The sequence below is a fragment of the Salmo trutta genome, chromosome 40, assembly GCF_901001165.1.
Source record: "Salmo trutta chromosome 40, fSalTru1.1, whole genome shotgun sequence".
NCBI lineage: Eukaryota > Metazoa > Chordata > Actinopteri > Salmoniformes > Salmonidae > Salmo > Salmo trutta.
The window spans coordinates 15,984,168-16,002,016 of NC_042996.1; the positions used below are offsets into that span (position 1 = coordinate 15,984,168).

The 17,849-nt window shown below is 44.8% G+C and overlaps 2 protein-coding genes across 2 annotated transcripts in view; both read right to left on the reverse strand.

Moving 5' to 3' along the window:
* Positions 1-6,694: 6,694 nt before the first annotated feature.
* LOC115180201 (transmembrane protease serine 9) lies at positions 6,695-14,295 on the reverse strand. Its single transcript, XM_029742095.1, has 13 exons — positions 14,125-14,295; positions 13,927-14,028; positions 9,696-9,879; positions 9,534-9,609; positions 9,257-9,446; positions 8,933-9,072; positions 8,662-8,815; positions 8,541-8,579; positions 8,121-8,340; positions 7,692-7,849; positions 7,447-7,545; positions 7,119-7,255; positions 6,695-6,902 (listed from the first exon to the last, which is right to left on the reverse strand). Exons 1-13 carry the CDS (start codon positions 14,183-14,185, stop codon positions 6,738-6,740), a joined length of 1,725 nt encoding a protein of 574 aa, XP_029597955.1. The 5' UTR covers positions 14,186-14,295; the 3' UTR covers positions 6,695-6,737.
* Positions 14,296-14,482: 187 nt separating this feature from the next.
* LOC115180200 (protein O-mannosyl-transferase TMTC1) overlaps positions 14,483-17,849 on the reverse strand; it is a gene marked incomplete in the record, with an annotated part of 72,013 nt that continues 68,646 nt past the window's right edge. Inside the window, 2 exon segments of the mRNA XM_029742094.1 lie at positions 14,483-15,651; positions 15,797-15,874. Coding sequence (XP_029597954.1) covers positions 15,529-15,651; positions 15,797-15,874 — 201 coding nt within the window.

The following is a 17,849-nucleotide window of genomic DNA, read 5'->3' on the forward strand; positions in this document are numbered from 1 at the left end:
ATGCTCGCAGTACACATCCTGGTAATCCGTCTGGCCCAGCGGCCTTGTGAACGTTGACCTGTTTAAAGGTCTTACTCACATCGGATGCAGAGAGCGTGATCACACAGTCATCCGGAACAGCTGATGCTCTCATGCATGTTTCAGTGTTACTTGCCTCAAAGCGAGCATAGAAGTTATTTAGCTCATCTGGTAGGCTTGTGTCACTGGGCAGCTCTCAATTGTGAATCCCTTTGTAGTCTGTAATAGTTTGCAAGCCCTGCCACATCCGACAAGCATCGGAGCCGGTGTAGTACAATTCGATCTTAGTCCTGTATTGACGTTTTGTCTGTTTGATGGTTCGTCTGAGGGCATAGCGAGATTTCTTATAAGCTTCCTGATTAGAGTCCCACTCCTTGAAAGCGGCAGCTTTAGCTCAGTGCGACTGTTTCCTGTAATCCATGGATTCTGGTTGGGGTATGTATGTACAGTCACTGTGGGGGCGACGTCCCCGATGCACATATTGATAAAGCCAGTGACTGATGTGGTGTTCTCCTCAATGCCATCGGAAGAATCCCGGAACATATTCCAGTCTGTGCTAGCAAAACAGTCCTGTAGTTTAGCATCTGCTTCATCTGACCACTTTTTTAAAGACCGAGCCGCTGGTGCTTCCTGCTTTAATTTTTTGCTTGTAAGCAGGAATCAGGACGATAGAGTTATGGTCAGATTTTCCAAATTGAGGGAGCGAGGGAGAGCTTTGTACATGTCTCTGTGTGTGGAGTAAAGGTGGTCTAGAATTTTTTCCCCTCTGGTTGCACATTTCACATGATGATAGAAATTCGCTAAACTGATTTAAGTTTCCCTGCATGAAAGTTACCGGCCACTAGGAACGCCGCCTCTGGATGAGCGTTTTCCTGTTTGCTTATGGCGGAACACAGCTCATTTAGTGCGGTTTTAGTGCCAACCTCGCTCTGTGGTGGAATGTAAACAGCTACGAAAAATACATATGAAAACTCTCTAGGTACTGTAGATAGTGTGGTCTCCAGCTTATTTTGAGATACTCTACCTCAGGCGAGCAAAACCTTGAGACTTCCTTAGATATCGTGCATCAGTTGTTGTTTACAAATATGCATAGGCCCCCGCCCTGTGTCTTACCAGAGGCTGCTGTTCTGTCTTGCCGATAGAGTGTATAACCCACCAGCTGTAAGTTCTTAATGTCGTCGTTCAGCCACGTCTCAGTGAAACATAATATATATTACAGTTTTTAATGTTCTGTTGGTAGGATATACGTGCTTTCAGTTCGTCCCATTTATTTTCCAGCGATTGAGCGTTAGCTAGCAGAACGGAAGGCAAGGGCAGATTAGCCACTCTTCGCCTGATCCTCACAAGGCACGTTGATCTTTTGCCTCAAAATCTCAATTTCCTTCTCCAGCGAATCACGGGGATCGGGGCCATCGCGTCCGACTCATTGAAGAACTCCTCGTCCAATTTGAGGTGAATAATCCCAGTTCTGATGTCCAGAAGCTCTTTTCGGTCATAAGAGACGGTAGCAGCAACATTATGTACATAACAAGTTACGAACAACGCGAAAAAACAAACAAAATAGCATGATTAGTTGAGAGCCAATAAGATGGCAGCCCTACCCTCCGGCGCCATCAAATAGAAAATGTTCCACTGTCTCCATCTCCTGCTGACAAAAATCACACCTCCCAGTCAGATGTTTCCACATCACTTTCAATGTACTATTTAGCCTTGTGTGTCCCAGTCTCAGACTTCGTGACTACACTTTCCTCCCTTCTGTCTCGGCCTGAGGACCTCCCTGACCCCACCTTTTCCTGGATCTTATACAGACTCTTGACACGTATTTTTAACCACAGTTCTTAATCCCTTCTTAATCCCTTGGCTTCTGCTTTACTGATTGACAATTCCATCTCAATATTAGGATGTTTAAGAGCCTGCTTTGGCAATAATATCCACTTCCTCATTCCCCTCTACTTCCACATGAACATCACAAATACCCCTATCTGTTTCACCCTTTACAAACACTGCAAAAACTCACACAATACATCCTGTCTGCTCTTAGACACACAGGAATGTAAGCTCATCAGTGCTGCACAGGAGTCAGAGCAGATGACTACCCTATCTAGCCTCACCTCCTCCACCCACCCTGCAGCCAATAGTATGGCCAACAACTCCATTGTGTAAACAGATAAATATTCCATTGCTCTTTTTGTCACTGCCACCTTAAACTCAGGAACACTAAAAGCTGTTCCTATCCTCCCTGTTTTAGGGTCCTTATATCCATCTGTGAATATATTCAAGAAAGCATAGTATTGTGTTGTTAAATGTTCACTTAAACTGAATCTACTCCATCCTCAACATCTCTTACCCTCTCAAGCAACCCTAGATCTATCACTGGTTGAGGGAGAAACCAAGGTGGGATAGCAGGAAGAACCACAGAGAGGCTAAACATCCCTCCCAAACAACCCCATCTTTCTCACCTGCAGTTGCCTATACACCCAAAGCTTGTATTCAGATTTTGTTAATGTTCCCAGCACTCTAGGAGCACCTTTTTTTGTAGGATGTGTAACCTTGTGTCCTTGTAGATTCACCCAATATGTCATGGCTAGCTGTTGTCTTCTTAACTTTAACGGCATCTCTCCCAACTCTACCTGCATCGCTGCCACCGGAGAAGTCCTGAGTGCTCCACAACATATTCTTAGGGCTTGGGCCTGGATAACATCTATCTTTTTAAAGATGTCTGAGCTGCTGATCCATATGCTATACTTGCATAATCCATTGATGACCTTAACAGCGCTGTTGGGTTCTGAGAATATGAAACATACTTATTCATGTCACTGAGGAAGAGAGGGTAATGTATAACGTTTACATTGTATCAGGGATCCTATTGAAAGATTGAGTGCTTAGGTTTAGAGGGTCTACACCAGAAGTTAATGGTTATCTGTAGGAGGAAGGTATATATTGTGTGCAATTAAGCTTGTAAGGTGCTGAGTGCAGGGAAGCGATCACATGTGGCAGGCATTGCGAGAGACATGGATTAGTGATGAAGGGGGGTCGAGATCAGGTCAGGTCACATTAAGGGAGAAATAAAAGTTTATGGCCCGTATCACTTAGTGTCTTGCCTAGCAGTAAAGACAGATGTGTAGGAGGAGACTCAGCCTAGGAGGAAGGGTTAAATATCAGTGCTTGTGTGAAACTGTCTTTGTCTAATGCAGCTGTATTGATCCTCTGGGAAGAATAAACTTGGTTAAGCTTTCATAGTGTCCGTAGAGTTTTTTTACTCTGAGAATTAAAACCTAATAGCGGCATATATATAAATAAATCATTTTCAATGGCATTATATCTGCCCCCCACTCCATTCCTGACAAGCAATGCATCACATTCAATATTTTCTTTCCTTTGACAACTACTCTGTTATTATGCTCCGCCCATGTCATTCGAGTGCCAAACCAGACCCCCAGGAACCTAAACCCTCCCACCCTCTCCAGATTCCTTCCATACAACTTCAGGTATATTTCCTCCCCAACCTTCCTTCAAGAAAAAAACACAGTCTGTGTTTTCTCAACTGTAAACTTGAAGCCCCACCTGAGGGACCACTGCTCTACTTCACTAATAGCTTCTTGAACTCTTCTGGCTGTATGGGTAATATTTCTCCCTCTCTTCCACAGCCCGCCATCATTTGCAAACAATGACCTCCCAGTATCAGGTCTTACCTTAGAGAATACATTGTCAATAATAATGGAGAACAACAATGGACTAATGACACTTCCCTGGGGGGTACCAATATCCACCTCATAGCTTTCTGACATAGAGCTCCCCACACTTACTTGTATTGATCGGCCAAAAATAATATAATTTATCCAGTTAAAAACCCTTCCCCTAACCCCCATATTATTCAGCTTGATAAGTAGGCCTTCCTTCCACATCATATCATAAGCCTTCTCTACATCAAAGAAAACGGCTACTACCACTTCCTTATTTGCCTATGCCTTCCGTATGACCGACTCAAGGCACGGCACAGGATCCATCGTTCCCCTGCCTTTCCTGAACACACTTTGAACACACAGGCCCAATACTTTCCCCATTGCAGTGTCACTGAGATGAGCCATCATGATGTAACACATCTCATCCTTCCCAGGAGATGTTAGCCCAGCTTTAGCTAATGCTCTCTTCATCTCAACCAATGTAAAAGGGCCATTCAATGTATCCCCCACCATCTCTCTCTGATCCAGGACCCCCGGATGTTCTCCTCTGACCCTCTCTCTCCCACGCTGCCCCTCTTCTGTCAGATTGTTTGAGCTGTGCACCTTCACAAATGCCTGGGTTAGCATCTCTGCCTTCTCCATATCTCTCACTGCAACAATCTCCCCACTTTTCAGCACAGGGAGATACCAATTCCTTCTGTCCTCAATCATCCCCCATACCTCTCCCACAGGAGTGGTCCTGCCTATGTTTCCACAGAACCGGCGCCAATACTCCCTCTTAGCTGTCCTAATGATCCTCCTTACTACTGCTTGTGCTTGTTTATACTGAACCGGGTGCTGGTAATTATGGGATCTTTTCAACATTGTGAAAACGCTGTTCCTACTCTTCACTGCTTCTCTACACTCTTCACTCCACCAGGGGACTGCGTTACTCTTTCTCCCCCGTGTACCCATAGGAATCACCTGCCTTGCAGCCTTTACTATTGCGCCTCTTACTCCATCATTGAGTGTTTCTATATCTGAATTAAGATCAACCTGAGACAGCTCTTATTCACTCAGCTCCTGAAACTGACCCCACTCTGCCCAATCCATTTCCTACTGATTCTTCCTCCCTCAATCCTACAGTACACATGATAGGATAGTGATCACCACCCACTGTAGATTCCTCCAAAACCTCCCAACTGCATCTGCGTGCCATTGAACTTGAGATCAAAGTAAGATCCAGAGCAGGTTCATTTCCAGTTACTGGGTCAATCCTGGTTCCCCGGCCGTCATTAAGACTCACAAGCCCTTTCTCATCCAGTAGTTCCTCCAACACTTGTCAGTTTACATCAGTCCGTAACCATCCCCAGAGCGTACTATGAGCATTAAAAACCCCACACCACATTACCCGTCTCCTATCTTGACCTTCTACATTCCCAAGGTCCGGCATAGGGGACCTTGAAATCCCATAGGGGATTTTAGAAACACTTAAATGTCCCCTTGTCCTAAAGAGATTTACACGGTTATCAAAACGTCCTGCAAGGGTAAGCCTACATGAAACACAGCCCTTATTTTAAGTATTTCTAAAATCCCCTATGGGAAAAATTAATGGCAGAAAAACAATTGGAACCATTTCCTTATTTGACCACTAGGTTTAATGGGTATTATGACTCATACTGTGGTACTCTATAGAGCTGTCAGCTTGTAGTCCTAAAACCTGGAAATAAAGCAATCTCTTGTGAAAAATGAATGGGGAATGAACAGGGTTTTGGAATACACGCAGAAAAAGGTCTGAGGATAACACAGGCTTAGGCTTCTGTGAGCGCACCGGCACCACCATCTATCTCCATTTTGAAGTAGTCAATGTACTTCTACTTTGATGAGTTGGTAAACAACCTGAAAGGACCGTGTGTTGTTGGAGGTATAAAGCCTTGGTTGGGGATTTGCTGCCACCTGCAGTTATGGAATGTTTTCGGAGTATAATTCATTGACTGATTCCATGACCTGGTTGGAATTGTGTGATTCTTCCTTAACCCATAGCAAGTCCCACTCAGTTGACTACTTCAAAATGGGGAAGTCCTCACCAGCACTGCCAATTCTAGAACAGGATTTTGGGCACTAGAGTCCTCTATACAACTCTATGAACGAAACCTCATTTTAAAAACCATAAAGCCTACACAAAAATCAAAATGTGTCAGGTCATTAGTTACTGTAGCCTACAAACATTGTCTTCATTCAAATAAATAATGCAGGTAAATATGACATTTCCCATGGGTTGTGTCAGGGTAGCTGGCTGCCTAGACAGTGAGGACGGGTTATTCCAGGTCAACCCAAGGCTCCTGACATTAAGCTGTGCAGCTCCTGTTTGAATGACGCATCAGCAGTATCTTAGTGGCACTGGCAGTTTTACCAAGCATGCCATTCAGACTTTTATAGGTAGCCTAATATTGACATATGATTTTTTTTAAAACAAGGAATCTTGTGTAAGATTCTAGGCCAGATAAACAGAGCAGGAGGCTGAACGTCTTTCCCATTACCCATTACACCCCCAATTCATCGGGCATGGACACTACAAGGTGTCGAACACGTTCCACAGGGATGCTGGTGAGTGTTGACGCCAATGCTTCCCACAGTTGTGTCAAGTTGGCTGGATGTCCTTTGGGTGGTGGACCATTCTTGATATACACAAGAAACGGATGCGCGTGAAACTCAGCAGCGTTGCAATTCTTGACACAAACCGGTGCGCCTCGCACCTACTACCATACCCCGTATGGGGTGTATGAAATCGGATGTGCAATATAATGCAATCATAGTGTAAACTAACTGAAGAAAAAAAATTACAAGAGAAAAGTAAACATCTTTGACAAACCCTATGAAGACTGAAATACAGTGTGCGACAACAGTCAGCTTGATGTGTGCTTCACATTCTTAAACCTATTGGAACATCTAATAGTGATTGCATTATACACTGTCATTGTGTGCCTCACACAAGTCTCAAAATGAACACGGGATCAAAAAAAGTCATTGTTTATTCAATTATAATGTGAAACAAAGTCAGATGTCATTGGTTATGTTTGTGATCCAGGAACGATAAGCTGATAGTCGGGAGAAGACTGCTGGTGTGCTGATGTCACAGCTCGGGCTGCCCCATGTGACCACGCCAAAGAGAAAGAAGACCCCATTTATTTTCTGGCAGAGGAGTGGAGCACCAGAGTCCCCCTATAGACAGGGAAGATATTTGAAAATATGATCAATTACACTCAAGTTAAAACAATGTAGTGAAAGTTGGCGTGCACTAGTCCAGTATGCAACATCACAACATTTTTATGAAGACCACTCATTCACATCAGTACGTTCAAAGCCAGTCATTGATCCAAAACATAACCCATGTCTTCGTGAGTACACCATAAGAGTTAACCTTCCCACTGTACATACCATGCAGGAGACAGAACCGGCTGGGTCTGTACACAGCTGATTGTCCGTAATGAGATCCTCTCCCCAGCTCTCTCTACAAGCGGTCCTGTTGACCAGACCCAGCCTGGCCTGGTGCAGGGCGGCTCTGCTAACCTTCGCTAGGGGGAGACAGAGCACATAAGCAAAATTATATATTTATAATAGAGAAGGATGCTGCCTATTTACCAGTAAGACCGATGAAACACTGGATCCAGGAGGATCAGTCCCTCCAGTTCCTTGAGGTAAACCGGCCACCAAACGTACTCTAGAACTCATAGCCATGAATGTAGAATTATGTTGCTGTACATACGTGCCGAGTTGCTGGATCCCCAGCCTGTTGTCACACAGGACCAGCTGTCATCCAGCTTCACATCCTCATGTGGGAGGCAAACTGGAGACACAGTGTCATCTAGGGACATATCAGAGAAGACCACCAGAATAAGCATCCCAGATAAGTCACACGCGTTAATTGGCCTGCAAGCCAAGTTGACGGTCCTGTAAACCATTCAATCAGGTCAGTGAGCTAAAGTAACCCATTCTGTAAGAGTATGTTACCAAATCGAGCTGGAACACTGAGCTTGATGAGTGTGAGGTCAGAAGTCGGAGGGAAGGTTCCGTCGTGGGGGTGGCTGAACACCTCGTCCACCGGGATGGTCTGGGCAGCCATGAACCTCAGGTCGTGACCTCCCAGCACCACCGTGTCAACTGTAGGTCTGAAAGAGAGGCGAATAGAAAGGCACTGTTTGTGTGAAATAGGAGTGGTGAACAAGAACTACAGTAGCTGACCTACCCTCACTGACATTCCAAGGGCTGTTTGAGAGCACAATACTGAAGTGTGATGAAAGAACGTGAAGGTGGGTGTATGAGTGAAGCATCAAGACAGATATAGAAAGTGATACTCAAAGAAAATAAACAATCATGTAGAAGTTAGATTAGACGATATTGTGTGTGTCCCCCTGTGTCGGTACTTGGTGACTGACTCACTTGCAGCGGCAGTGTTGCGGTGCCAGGACCCAGTGGTGGTGGATCAGGGTCCCGCTGCAGTAATGTCTCCCTTTGGACTGGAGACTGACCTGCCAGGGCCAGGAGTTGGCGCACGCCTCTGTCACACTCCCCACCCGCACCTCACCCTCCAAGGTCGCATACAACCATGCCGGGCGGGAGTCCAGCCGGCAGGTCATTATCTTACTCTGACCACAACTCTCTGGGAGACAGGAAGAGAGAGAACAAGAGGGTTAGCGGTCAAACTGAATATGATCTTCTGTTTTGATAATGCACTGTTTTGATCAACAAAATACAATTTGATGTGCTGGCAGTAAGATGAATATTAAATCAGATATTCATTTTTTTCCCTGTAAAAGTTTATTTCAGGTAGTTAAATAATTTTGCAGTGACATAACCTACCTTCAGTCACAGTAATACCACCAGGCATAGACGTGTCACCTGTTAAAAAGAAAAGATAAAATCTCATGAGTGCTTAAAAACGAAGTATTTCTCTAGCGTTGGGCTCCAAGTGTGTCCTTACCTTGAATGAATTCATTGATCCAGTCTAGGTAGACCTGAACTTTAGTATAGACGCCAGGCCTCCGGGCTCTACCACAGCCCACTCCCCAGCTGACCACTCCAGCCAACTCATACCTGGACCCTGTGTAGCAGGACAGAGGTCCACCCGAGTCACCCTGCAAGAACAAACACGGCACAAGACGAAGATGACAGAACAGACTTTTTATATGAAAGGAGAATACAACGAGAGGTATAAAATACATGAACGCCTTGTCAGAGTTCAAGGTCACTACCTGGCAGGCGTCTACACCTCCTTCAGGGTCTCCAGCACAGAACATGGTGGGCTGAACTATACCAAGGTAGAACTTGTTACAGTCTTCTGTGGATAGGCAGGTCACATTAACCTCCTGGAGTCTGTTGGCATGAGGCCCATCTGAGTAGACAAGTAGGAGAAAGAGCACACGAAGAGGGGAAACAAGTAACAGGACCCTCCTCACTGTGAATTGATCAATGATGATGTCATGTCAGTTATGACCCCAGAAAGGCACACCTGACCTTTCTGATAAAGAGATGAAGGTAACTAAACTTCAAAAAGAAAACGTAGGAAATCTACTGACTCTCTCTGGTGGTACCCCAGCCGGTCACTGCGCATTGCTTTTTGGGTTCGATTGGCCTCATCCATATCTCTATGGGTCTCACACACTGGTTGAACATCAGCGAGGTCTTCAGCTTCACCAGGGCAATGTCATGCATCTTCGTCATGCGGTTGTAATCCTTGTGGGTGACTATTTTAGAGACTCCAACCAACTGAAAACAAAAGTAAATGTGTGCCTTAACAGTTAATGCAGAAAAGGAACATGACTTGAATGTAGTCAGTCCATGTGTGTATCCCACCTGTTGACATTCTTCATCAGGATTCTCAAGGTCATGTTTTCCCGCCATCACAGTCCAGAAATCCACTTTGTTATACCTGGAAAACAGCATCCATAATTACTTTGATTTCTCCAACTATACATTATTTGATGTATTGTTACTTGAACTTCCAGAACAACTTACTGCTTGAAGCAGTGTGCGGCAGTCAGAACCCACTGAGGGGTGAGGATGGCACCACCACAGGCTGGCATGGTGGTAAAGCGTAGGGATACCTGCCATGGCCAGGAGTGGGCCCAGGCCTCCACACCACCAATGATCCTCACCTCCATTTCCTGCTTTGGCATGAAGGACCGAACCCCTGCCAGATCTGCAACAAAGCTCTCAGAGGTTACAGGTTTCTTTATGGGTGTGCAGGGACAGGTTTCTCACTGCATCAGGAAATGTGTGGGGGGCCTTAGTTTTAAGTAGCTTAGTATAGCAGTGCATGTCTGGTCTTGCCAGTAGGGCTGATGCTACCAGTGTTTGTGTATCATTGTGCGCATTACATATAGCCAGAATAGATTCCGACCCTACGCTTGCTTACAGCTGCACTGGGGTCAGACAAGCCTCCAGTTCAGATTAAGGCACCAGCGGGAGATATTGCACCTCAATCCAGGGACAAGAAACACGTGGTATTCCAAATTCTCAGTAGTCATTTTAGAATGGCAGTGTCAGCCAATCAGCGCCTTTGTTGTTCAACGGGACATGGCATTCCATAACAGCTACAACTAGCTACTGTAGCATGAGGACAAAAACGGCAGTTTACCCCAAATAAATTATATTGCATTCGTTCTTCTGTAACACTTGGGATAATTCAGAGTACAATGCATTTGTCATCCCTGGATTGAGGTACTTTCCCCTACCCCCCCAAGCCATATCTCGTGCCGGCTCCAGTCTTAATCTAAACAGGAAGCGTGTCCGACCTGAGTGCAGCTGTAAGCAAGGGTCGGAATCCATTCTGGTTACATTACATACCGCATCACTATCTGTTCAGCTTCTATAGGTCAAAGTAAGAAACATTGTACTGAGCAACATTTTTGGGACGTAGAGCAGCTTTAATAGCAGATATTGATGGAAGCTACAATCTAATTGTCTGCATCATTTCAAATCCCTTGCGTTTTGTCTTTTAAAGATATCTTTTCCCATAACCCTACCACCCCTCCCCTAATTGGAGTAAACTAATTGACAATACTTAGGCTTCTACTTTCAGCTTATGCATACTATATACATTTTACAGACAATATATTTTACATTAGTTCTCTTGTTTAGTCCCACTAATAAATAAATCTATCAACTCAACAAAAAAAGAAACTTCCTCTCACTGTCAACTGCGTTTATTTTCAGCAAACTTAACATGTGTAAATATTTGTAAGAACATAAGACTCAGACATACTGAACAAGTTCCACAGATGTGACTAACAGAGATGGAATAACGTGTTCCTGAACAAACGGGCGGGGGGGTTCAAATTCAAAAGTCAGTATCTGGTGTGGCCACCAGATGCATTAAGTACTGCGGTGCATCTCCCCATGGACAGCACCAGATTTACCAGTTCTTGCTGTGAGATGGTGGAAGAGCGGGGTAACAAGGCACCTACAAGTTCCCGGACATTTCTGTCGGGAATAACCCTAACCCTCAGATCCAACAGGTCCCAGACGCGCTCAATGGGATTGAGATCTGGGCTCGTCGCTGGCCATGGCAGAACACTGACATTCCTGTCTTACAGGAAATCACGAACAGAACGAGCAGTATGGCTGGTGGCATTGTCATGCTGGAGAGTCATGTCAGGATGAGCCTGCAGGAAGGGTACCACACGAGGGAGGAGGATGTCTTCCCTGTAACGCACAGCATTGAGATTGCCTGCAATGACAACAAGCTCAGTCCGATGATGCTGTGACACACCGCCCCAGACCATGACGGACCCTCCACCTCCAAATCGCTCCCGAGTACAGTCCTTGGTGTAACGCTCATTCCCACAAAGATAAACGCGAGTCCGACCATCACCCCTGGTGAGACAAAATCGTGACTCCTCAGTGAAGAGCACTTTTTGCCAGTCCTGTCTGGTCCAGTGACGGTGGGTTTGTGCCCATAGGTGACGTTGTTGCCGGTGATGTCATGTGAGGACCTACCTTACAACAGGTCTACAAGTCCTCAGTCCAGCCTCTCTCAGCCTATTGCAGACAGTCTGAGCACTGATGGAGGTATTGTGCGTTCCTGGTGTAACTCGGGCAGTTGTTGCCATCCTGTACCTGTCCCGCAGGTGTGATGTTCAGATGTACCGATCCTGTGCAGGTGTTGTTCACGTGGTCTGCCACTGCGAGGACGATCAACTGTCCGTCCTGTCTCCCTGTAGCGCTGTCTTAAGCGTCTCACAGTACGGAAATTGCCATTTATTGCCCTGGCCACATCCGCAGTCCTCATGCCCCCTTGCAGCATGCCTAAGGCACGTTCACGCAGATGAGCAGGGACCCTGGGCATCTTTCTTTTGGTGTTTTTAAGCATCAGTAGAAATGAAAACTTAGGCCTCTTTAGTGTCCTAAGTTTTCATAACTGTGACCTTAATTGCCTACCGTCTGTAAGCTGTTAGTGTCTTAACGACCATTCCACACGTGCATGTTCATTAATTGTTTATGGTTCATTGAACAAGCATGGGAAACAGTGTTTAAACCCTTTACAATGAAGATATTTTTATGAATTATCTGAGATAGACAGGGTCCTTAAAAAAGGTACGTTTCTTTTCTTGCCGAGTTTATATAAATTCCAGTCATACTTTATCAAAAACCTCTAAAGTCAGCTATGAATACCAGGCCTGGTTTCCCAGATTTTTCATAGTGTTCTATTGTTTCCAGTACTTGTCTTATATCATCTTCAATGTATCGTCCATGTTGAAAAACACCTGTCGGATTAGGATGAATAATATCCAACAATTCTATGTGCTATGCATTTTGCATCACAACACTTTAGTGTAACGGGCCTCCAATTTTTTTATGGTCTGGAGCTTCACATGTACCATTTGGGTCCTCTGAGTACAACAAAGAAAGGTTTAGTACACCTCGACTGGTTTGCCATCCTGCCCTGTAGTTTTCCAGGACGTAAAAAAGGCTTTAATTGAATCAATAAGTTCCTCCTCTCTAAAGCCATACCTCTAACTTCAGTTAGTGGCGATGGAGGAGACAAACAAACATATGCTTAAAGTACTTTGCTTCTTCCTTCAAAATATTGTTTGGTGAATCGAGGGTGACTGTCATTTGTAACAAGTTTTAGTAGACTATTTTTGGTAGCATTTCTTTGCTGAGAATTTAAGAATTGTGTATTTTAACCCCATATTCCATTCATATTCCTATTTCCTTTGTTAATATGAACTCGTTTTGACCCAAATTGCATTTGTTTTAAAGATTGGTATTGAATTGCTTGGCCTCTAAAAGGCACATTTAAAAGTGTCCCATACAATAAGGAGATCTGCTGTACATTATGTCGGAAAAAGTCAGTTAATTTGTTTTTAACAAGGACAGAATACGTTATCCAATAGGCTTTGATTACAGTTCCAATATCCTCTCCCACGTGGAAATTCTGTAAGAGTAATGTATATGCCAATTATTTGATGGTCTGACCGCATGCTATCGTTTGGTGCCTGCGAGAATGACTTGTGGTCAAGACTTGCCTGATTGAGCCTCCGCCATGTATAGCTCACTTGCTCGGGATATTTAGGCCTCCATATATGCACTAGTTTCAATATATCAATGAAATGCACGATTTCCTTAAGTGTATGAGGGTGACAGTTTGTCGTGCGATTTACTTTACGGTGCATTGAGGTATTTAAAGACGTATTCTAATCTCCCACCATAATAATAAAGTATTGCTTGTAGACCTGATCAATTATTATACATTTTCAAATTAGCGTGGATCATCATTTGGACCATATAGATTAATGAGCCAAATCCATTTAAGGAACGCAAAAATATTTCAAATAATAAATCTACCTTGCGGAACTGTTTGGACAATTTGAATATCCACCCACCGTCTTTTTTCCCCACACAACTTCACCTGAAATTGTTGAACAGTTTCCTGTAAACAATATTTTTGCCAGGTAAATACTGACCGTCTTTTTATACTATCTGCTAAGCCATTACAGTAACTGGCTATACGTATTTCACCTTGAGATATGACAAATTGGATTGAAACATGCATGTTTGTAAACTTACCATTAAAATGTACCATAATAATTGTGTTCATATAGCTGTACCATGATATTTGCATTGCTGCTAAGTAAACCTCCAATTCTTGTCCACTATTCCCCCGATCCTTTAACAAGAGCAAAGTGCCAACGGCCTCACCACGATTATTTTATAATTCACTGTTAAACGTCGTCTTCCATACCATCAAATTGAAATCCACTGGTGAGGGTTGCATTTTCCCCTTCTGTTCCGTTCAATGCACTGTTTTCAGGGTTATGTACAATCTCATCCTGGTTATGTAGATCTGAAAGAGAAGTAAAAAAATAAATAAAAATTCACCATTTACTCCATCAAGTCACTGGCAACAAAACTAGAATGAAAATCAATGTGTTGCCCTTACCGTGCTGGAATCCAAGCCCCAACAGAGACAGATACACAACTAGAAAAACACACATTTTCATCCAAAGTGCATTAAAAAGTTGATTGGGTTAAGACTGATGGCCCAATCGGAATAAAAGTGGCACAGGGGTAAATGCCACAAAGACACTTGACAACGTGCCTTTCTACTTTCAAGCACTCATCAGCTCTCCCACGCTGCACCTGCTCCCATCATCACCTAATTAGATTCATTAACATGTAATGTACCCACTAGGCCAGATGAGGGCAGTATAGACCCACTTCATATGACTTTCTCCCTTCACAATAATCGGGCGACTTCTATTTATCAGCCAGGACACCTCACGTCACGCACCGACACCAGTTAATAAAACATAGATTTATTTTTATGGCGCAAATCAATCTCAGTCATTGCTCTAGTCAGTTCATCTTGATCCTATTGTACATTCCACATAAAATATTAATTCACGATCATCATAGCAACATCAACAAATAATACGCAGTGTCAGAAATGTTGAGCTGAGGGTCGGACACTAGCTATAGACACTAGCTGACGTGTACTTGCGGAAGGCTACATTGAGCAGACGTTGCTTGCTTCTCAGAGGCTCTGCCATAGCTTGAGGTTAAACGCACATGTTGTCAGTGTGTTCATGGAGCACACTGATACCTTGTCTTGTAGTCTTATCACAGGGCTTATGTATCCCAGACAAGATCAGGCTAAAGGGGTTGCAGGGGCCACATTTGAGTCAAGGCAAGCCCAAACCTAAGCATGGATACACAGTGACTTCAGCAGACTATCCTTCATGTTGGCAAAATGTAATTTGTCTTTCAGCTAGAATGATATTGTTGGCGCTTTTAATGTGAACATGACACCCAATTCAAAATCTCAACATGGGTTTACTTATGGTTTTGCTCATAAGCAGAGATGAGGGTAGTGATCACAGATTTAGAGCCTAAAACAGGATTTAGCATGAAATTAAATAGGAAAACAAAACTAAACAAAACATTTTAAAAAGCAGATCAGTTTGTTTGAAGCTTTTTCAGGCTAGGCGATGTGTGGAGCTCGTGGTAGTGTTTTAAAGAGGTCCAGAGAGCTGATCCAGTCCGCTCCAGTTTGAAGTGCTGCTGGCTGAATCTCCATCTCCACTCCTTAGGGTCCTCTCTCCATCTGCTTCCCCCAGAATGTGACTCCAATCACAGGCTTAACCAGCCTCATGCTCCCCTGGAAGCTCAATCACCCCCAGTCTGCTTCTATACCCTGCAACCCTGTCATGTTCACCACAATCTCACATCATCAACCTGGTATGTTGATTTAAGAACCAGGTCATTTTTTAACAGTACTGTTGGGGCATCCAGGGTCCTTGGTCCACAACTCATGCCCAGGATAGTGTTGTGTCTCTGGGTAAGTCTAGGCCCCGGTCAGCCTCCTCTCCAGCCGGTCCAGCTTGGCCAGGTTGTCTTTCAGCAGCTTGGAGCCAGGGGTTAGGATCAGGGCCCTCTGGTAGTACTGCCTGGCTGCTGCATAGTCTCCCTGCAGTGAATCAAATACAGACATTTATCAGCTCTCATCCTATGCCATATACGCTTGATATGCAATTTCGGTATAATCAAAGACTTGATGGCTTGTAAATGGCGTTTGACTCATGCAAATTAACTCTACTGTGTAGTCATAGTACCTTGATATGCTGAATTCCTCCCATGTTCATCCAAGCCTGCGATTGGTCAGGTTTCAGTTCCACTACCAGCTTGTAGCTCTGTAATGAAGACCACGCATACCTTAATATAAAGTAGTTACAACCAACAGTCACTAGATGGCAGTAGGGTTCTTATGCTCGGACTATAAAGTGAATATGGAGGGAGAAAAGTTGACTTAGAAGATTACTGAAACTTTAATCAACTCAACATGTTTCATGACTTTGAATTCAAAACACCCTGAAACAATAGATTATGCTATCAAAATACAGAAAGCAGACATTGGATCCGCTTCCATATTGTCAACCGCCACACCCGAAGCCAACATGATCTCAGTTGACCCTTTTGTGCCTTTTCTTAGAAGGGGAACAACACCCAAACAAGAGCTGGAGCCCTGGCGCCCGGCCAAGCCCTGCTGAGAGAGTCAGAACTCTAGAGTTTATCTCCGAAGGTAACCCTGAGAATAAACTGTTCAACATAGCAGGCCTTTGTTGACTTCCTCAACTGAAGAAAGAGGGAGAGATGGAGGGAGGGAGGGAAAGGGAGTGAGAGAGTGGAAAGGGAGAGAGAGAGAGGGAGGGAGTGGAAAGAGAGACTTGCTTAGTAAGGAAAGAGAGAGAGATTGTGAGTGAGTGAGTGAGTGAGTGAGGGAGTGAGTGAGTGAGTGAAAAGAGAGACCTGCGATTTAAGCAGACAGAGAAAAGCACAAGAGGAAAAAACAAAAGAAAGATGGAGGGAAGAGAAAGAAGTTTATTTTAGGCCACACACTCTGTCTTGTTAGAAGTGTGGTTGGGGGAAAATGGGCTTATTTGTTGATGCAGATAGTGGAGGAGATGGTGTTATTTTAGTGACAGTATCAGTGAGTTTTTCAGGGGGGAAAAGATCAAGGCAGCGAAAGGCCTGGAATGCTGTTTGATGTGATTTTATTTGCAGACTTTGTATCTCTTCTCTCTCTCTCTCAAGTGTGTCTACTTGAACAGGAGAAGAAAGCACCCGGCACTGAGAAGATCCACAGGCGCCCTTGAAACCCCTGTAGATAATATACTTCATGTAAGAGATGCAAATCTTGTTGTTTTTAGGGAATATGCCTCAAAATATGTTCTATTCTTTATTCATAATTGTTTTTGGGGAGGTTGGGATATATGAGCCAATTAGTGCTTGTTTTGTAACAGGTAAAGTTTGAGGTTATAGGAGGTTCTAAAGTTATTCACCGAGGTGACCGGAGAGAAAATAAAAGAGATGGGAAGGTGGATAATAAAGGTGAGAGACGGGTAGAGAGAGAGAGGTGAGGAGGAGAGAGAGGGGTATGACGGTGAGGAGGGAGAGAGAGGGGTATGACGGTGAGGAGAGAGAGAGAGGGGTATGACGGTGAGGAGGGAGAGAGAGGGGTATGACGGTGAGGAGAGAGAGAGAGGGGTATGACGGTGAGAGGAGGAGAGAGTGAGGAGAGAGAGGGGTATGACGGTGAGGAGGGAGAGAGAGGGGTATGACGGTGAGGAGGGAGAGAGAGGGGTATGACGGTGAGGAGGGAGAGAGAGGGGTATGACGGTTGAGGAGAGAGAGAGAGAGGGGTATGACGGTGAGGAGAGAGAGAGGGGTATGACGGTGAGGAGGAGAGAGAGAGGGGTATGACGGTGAGGAGAGAGAGAGAGGGGTATGACGGTGAGGAGGGGAGAGAGGGGTATGACGTTGAGGAGGGAGAGAGAGGGGTATGACGGTGAGGAGGGAGAGAGAGGGGTATGACGGTGAGGAGAGAGAGAGGGGTATGACGTTGAGGAGGGAGAGAGAGGGGTATGACGTTGAGGGGGAGAGAGAGGGGTATGACGGTGAGGAGAGAGAGAGAGGGGTATGACGGTGAGGAGAGAGAGAGAGGGGTATGACGGTGAGGAGAGAGAGAGAGGGGTATGACGGTGAGGAGAGAGAGAGAGGGGTATGACGGTGAGGAGAGAGAGAGAGGGGTATGACGGTGAGGAGGGAGAGAGGGGTATGACGGTGAGGAGGGAGAGAGAGGGGTATGACGGGTGAGGAGGGGAGCGA

Bases quoted from the DNA above. Each gene is read 5' to 3' on its own strand.
- LOC115180201 (XM_029742095.1), bottom strand. From the start codon at position 14,185: ATGAAAATGTGTGTTTTTCTAGTTGTGTATCTGTCTCTGTTGGGGCTT. The intron at 9,880-13,926 runs GTATGGAAGACG...GCTTTGTTGCAG, and splicing joins CAGTGGATTTCAATTTGATG to ATCTGGCAGGGGTTCGGTCC. The intron at 7,546-7,691 runs GTAACATACTCT...ATATGTCCCTAG, and splicing joins CAGTGTTCCAGCTCGATTTG to ATGACACTGTGTCTCCAGTT.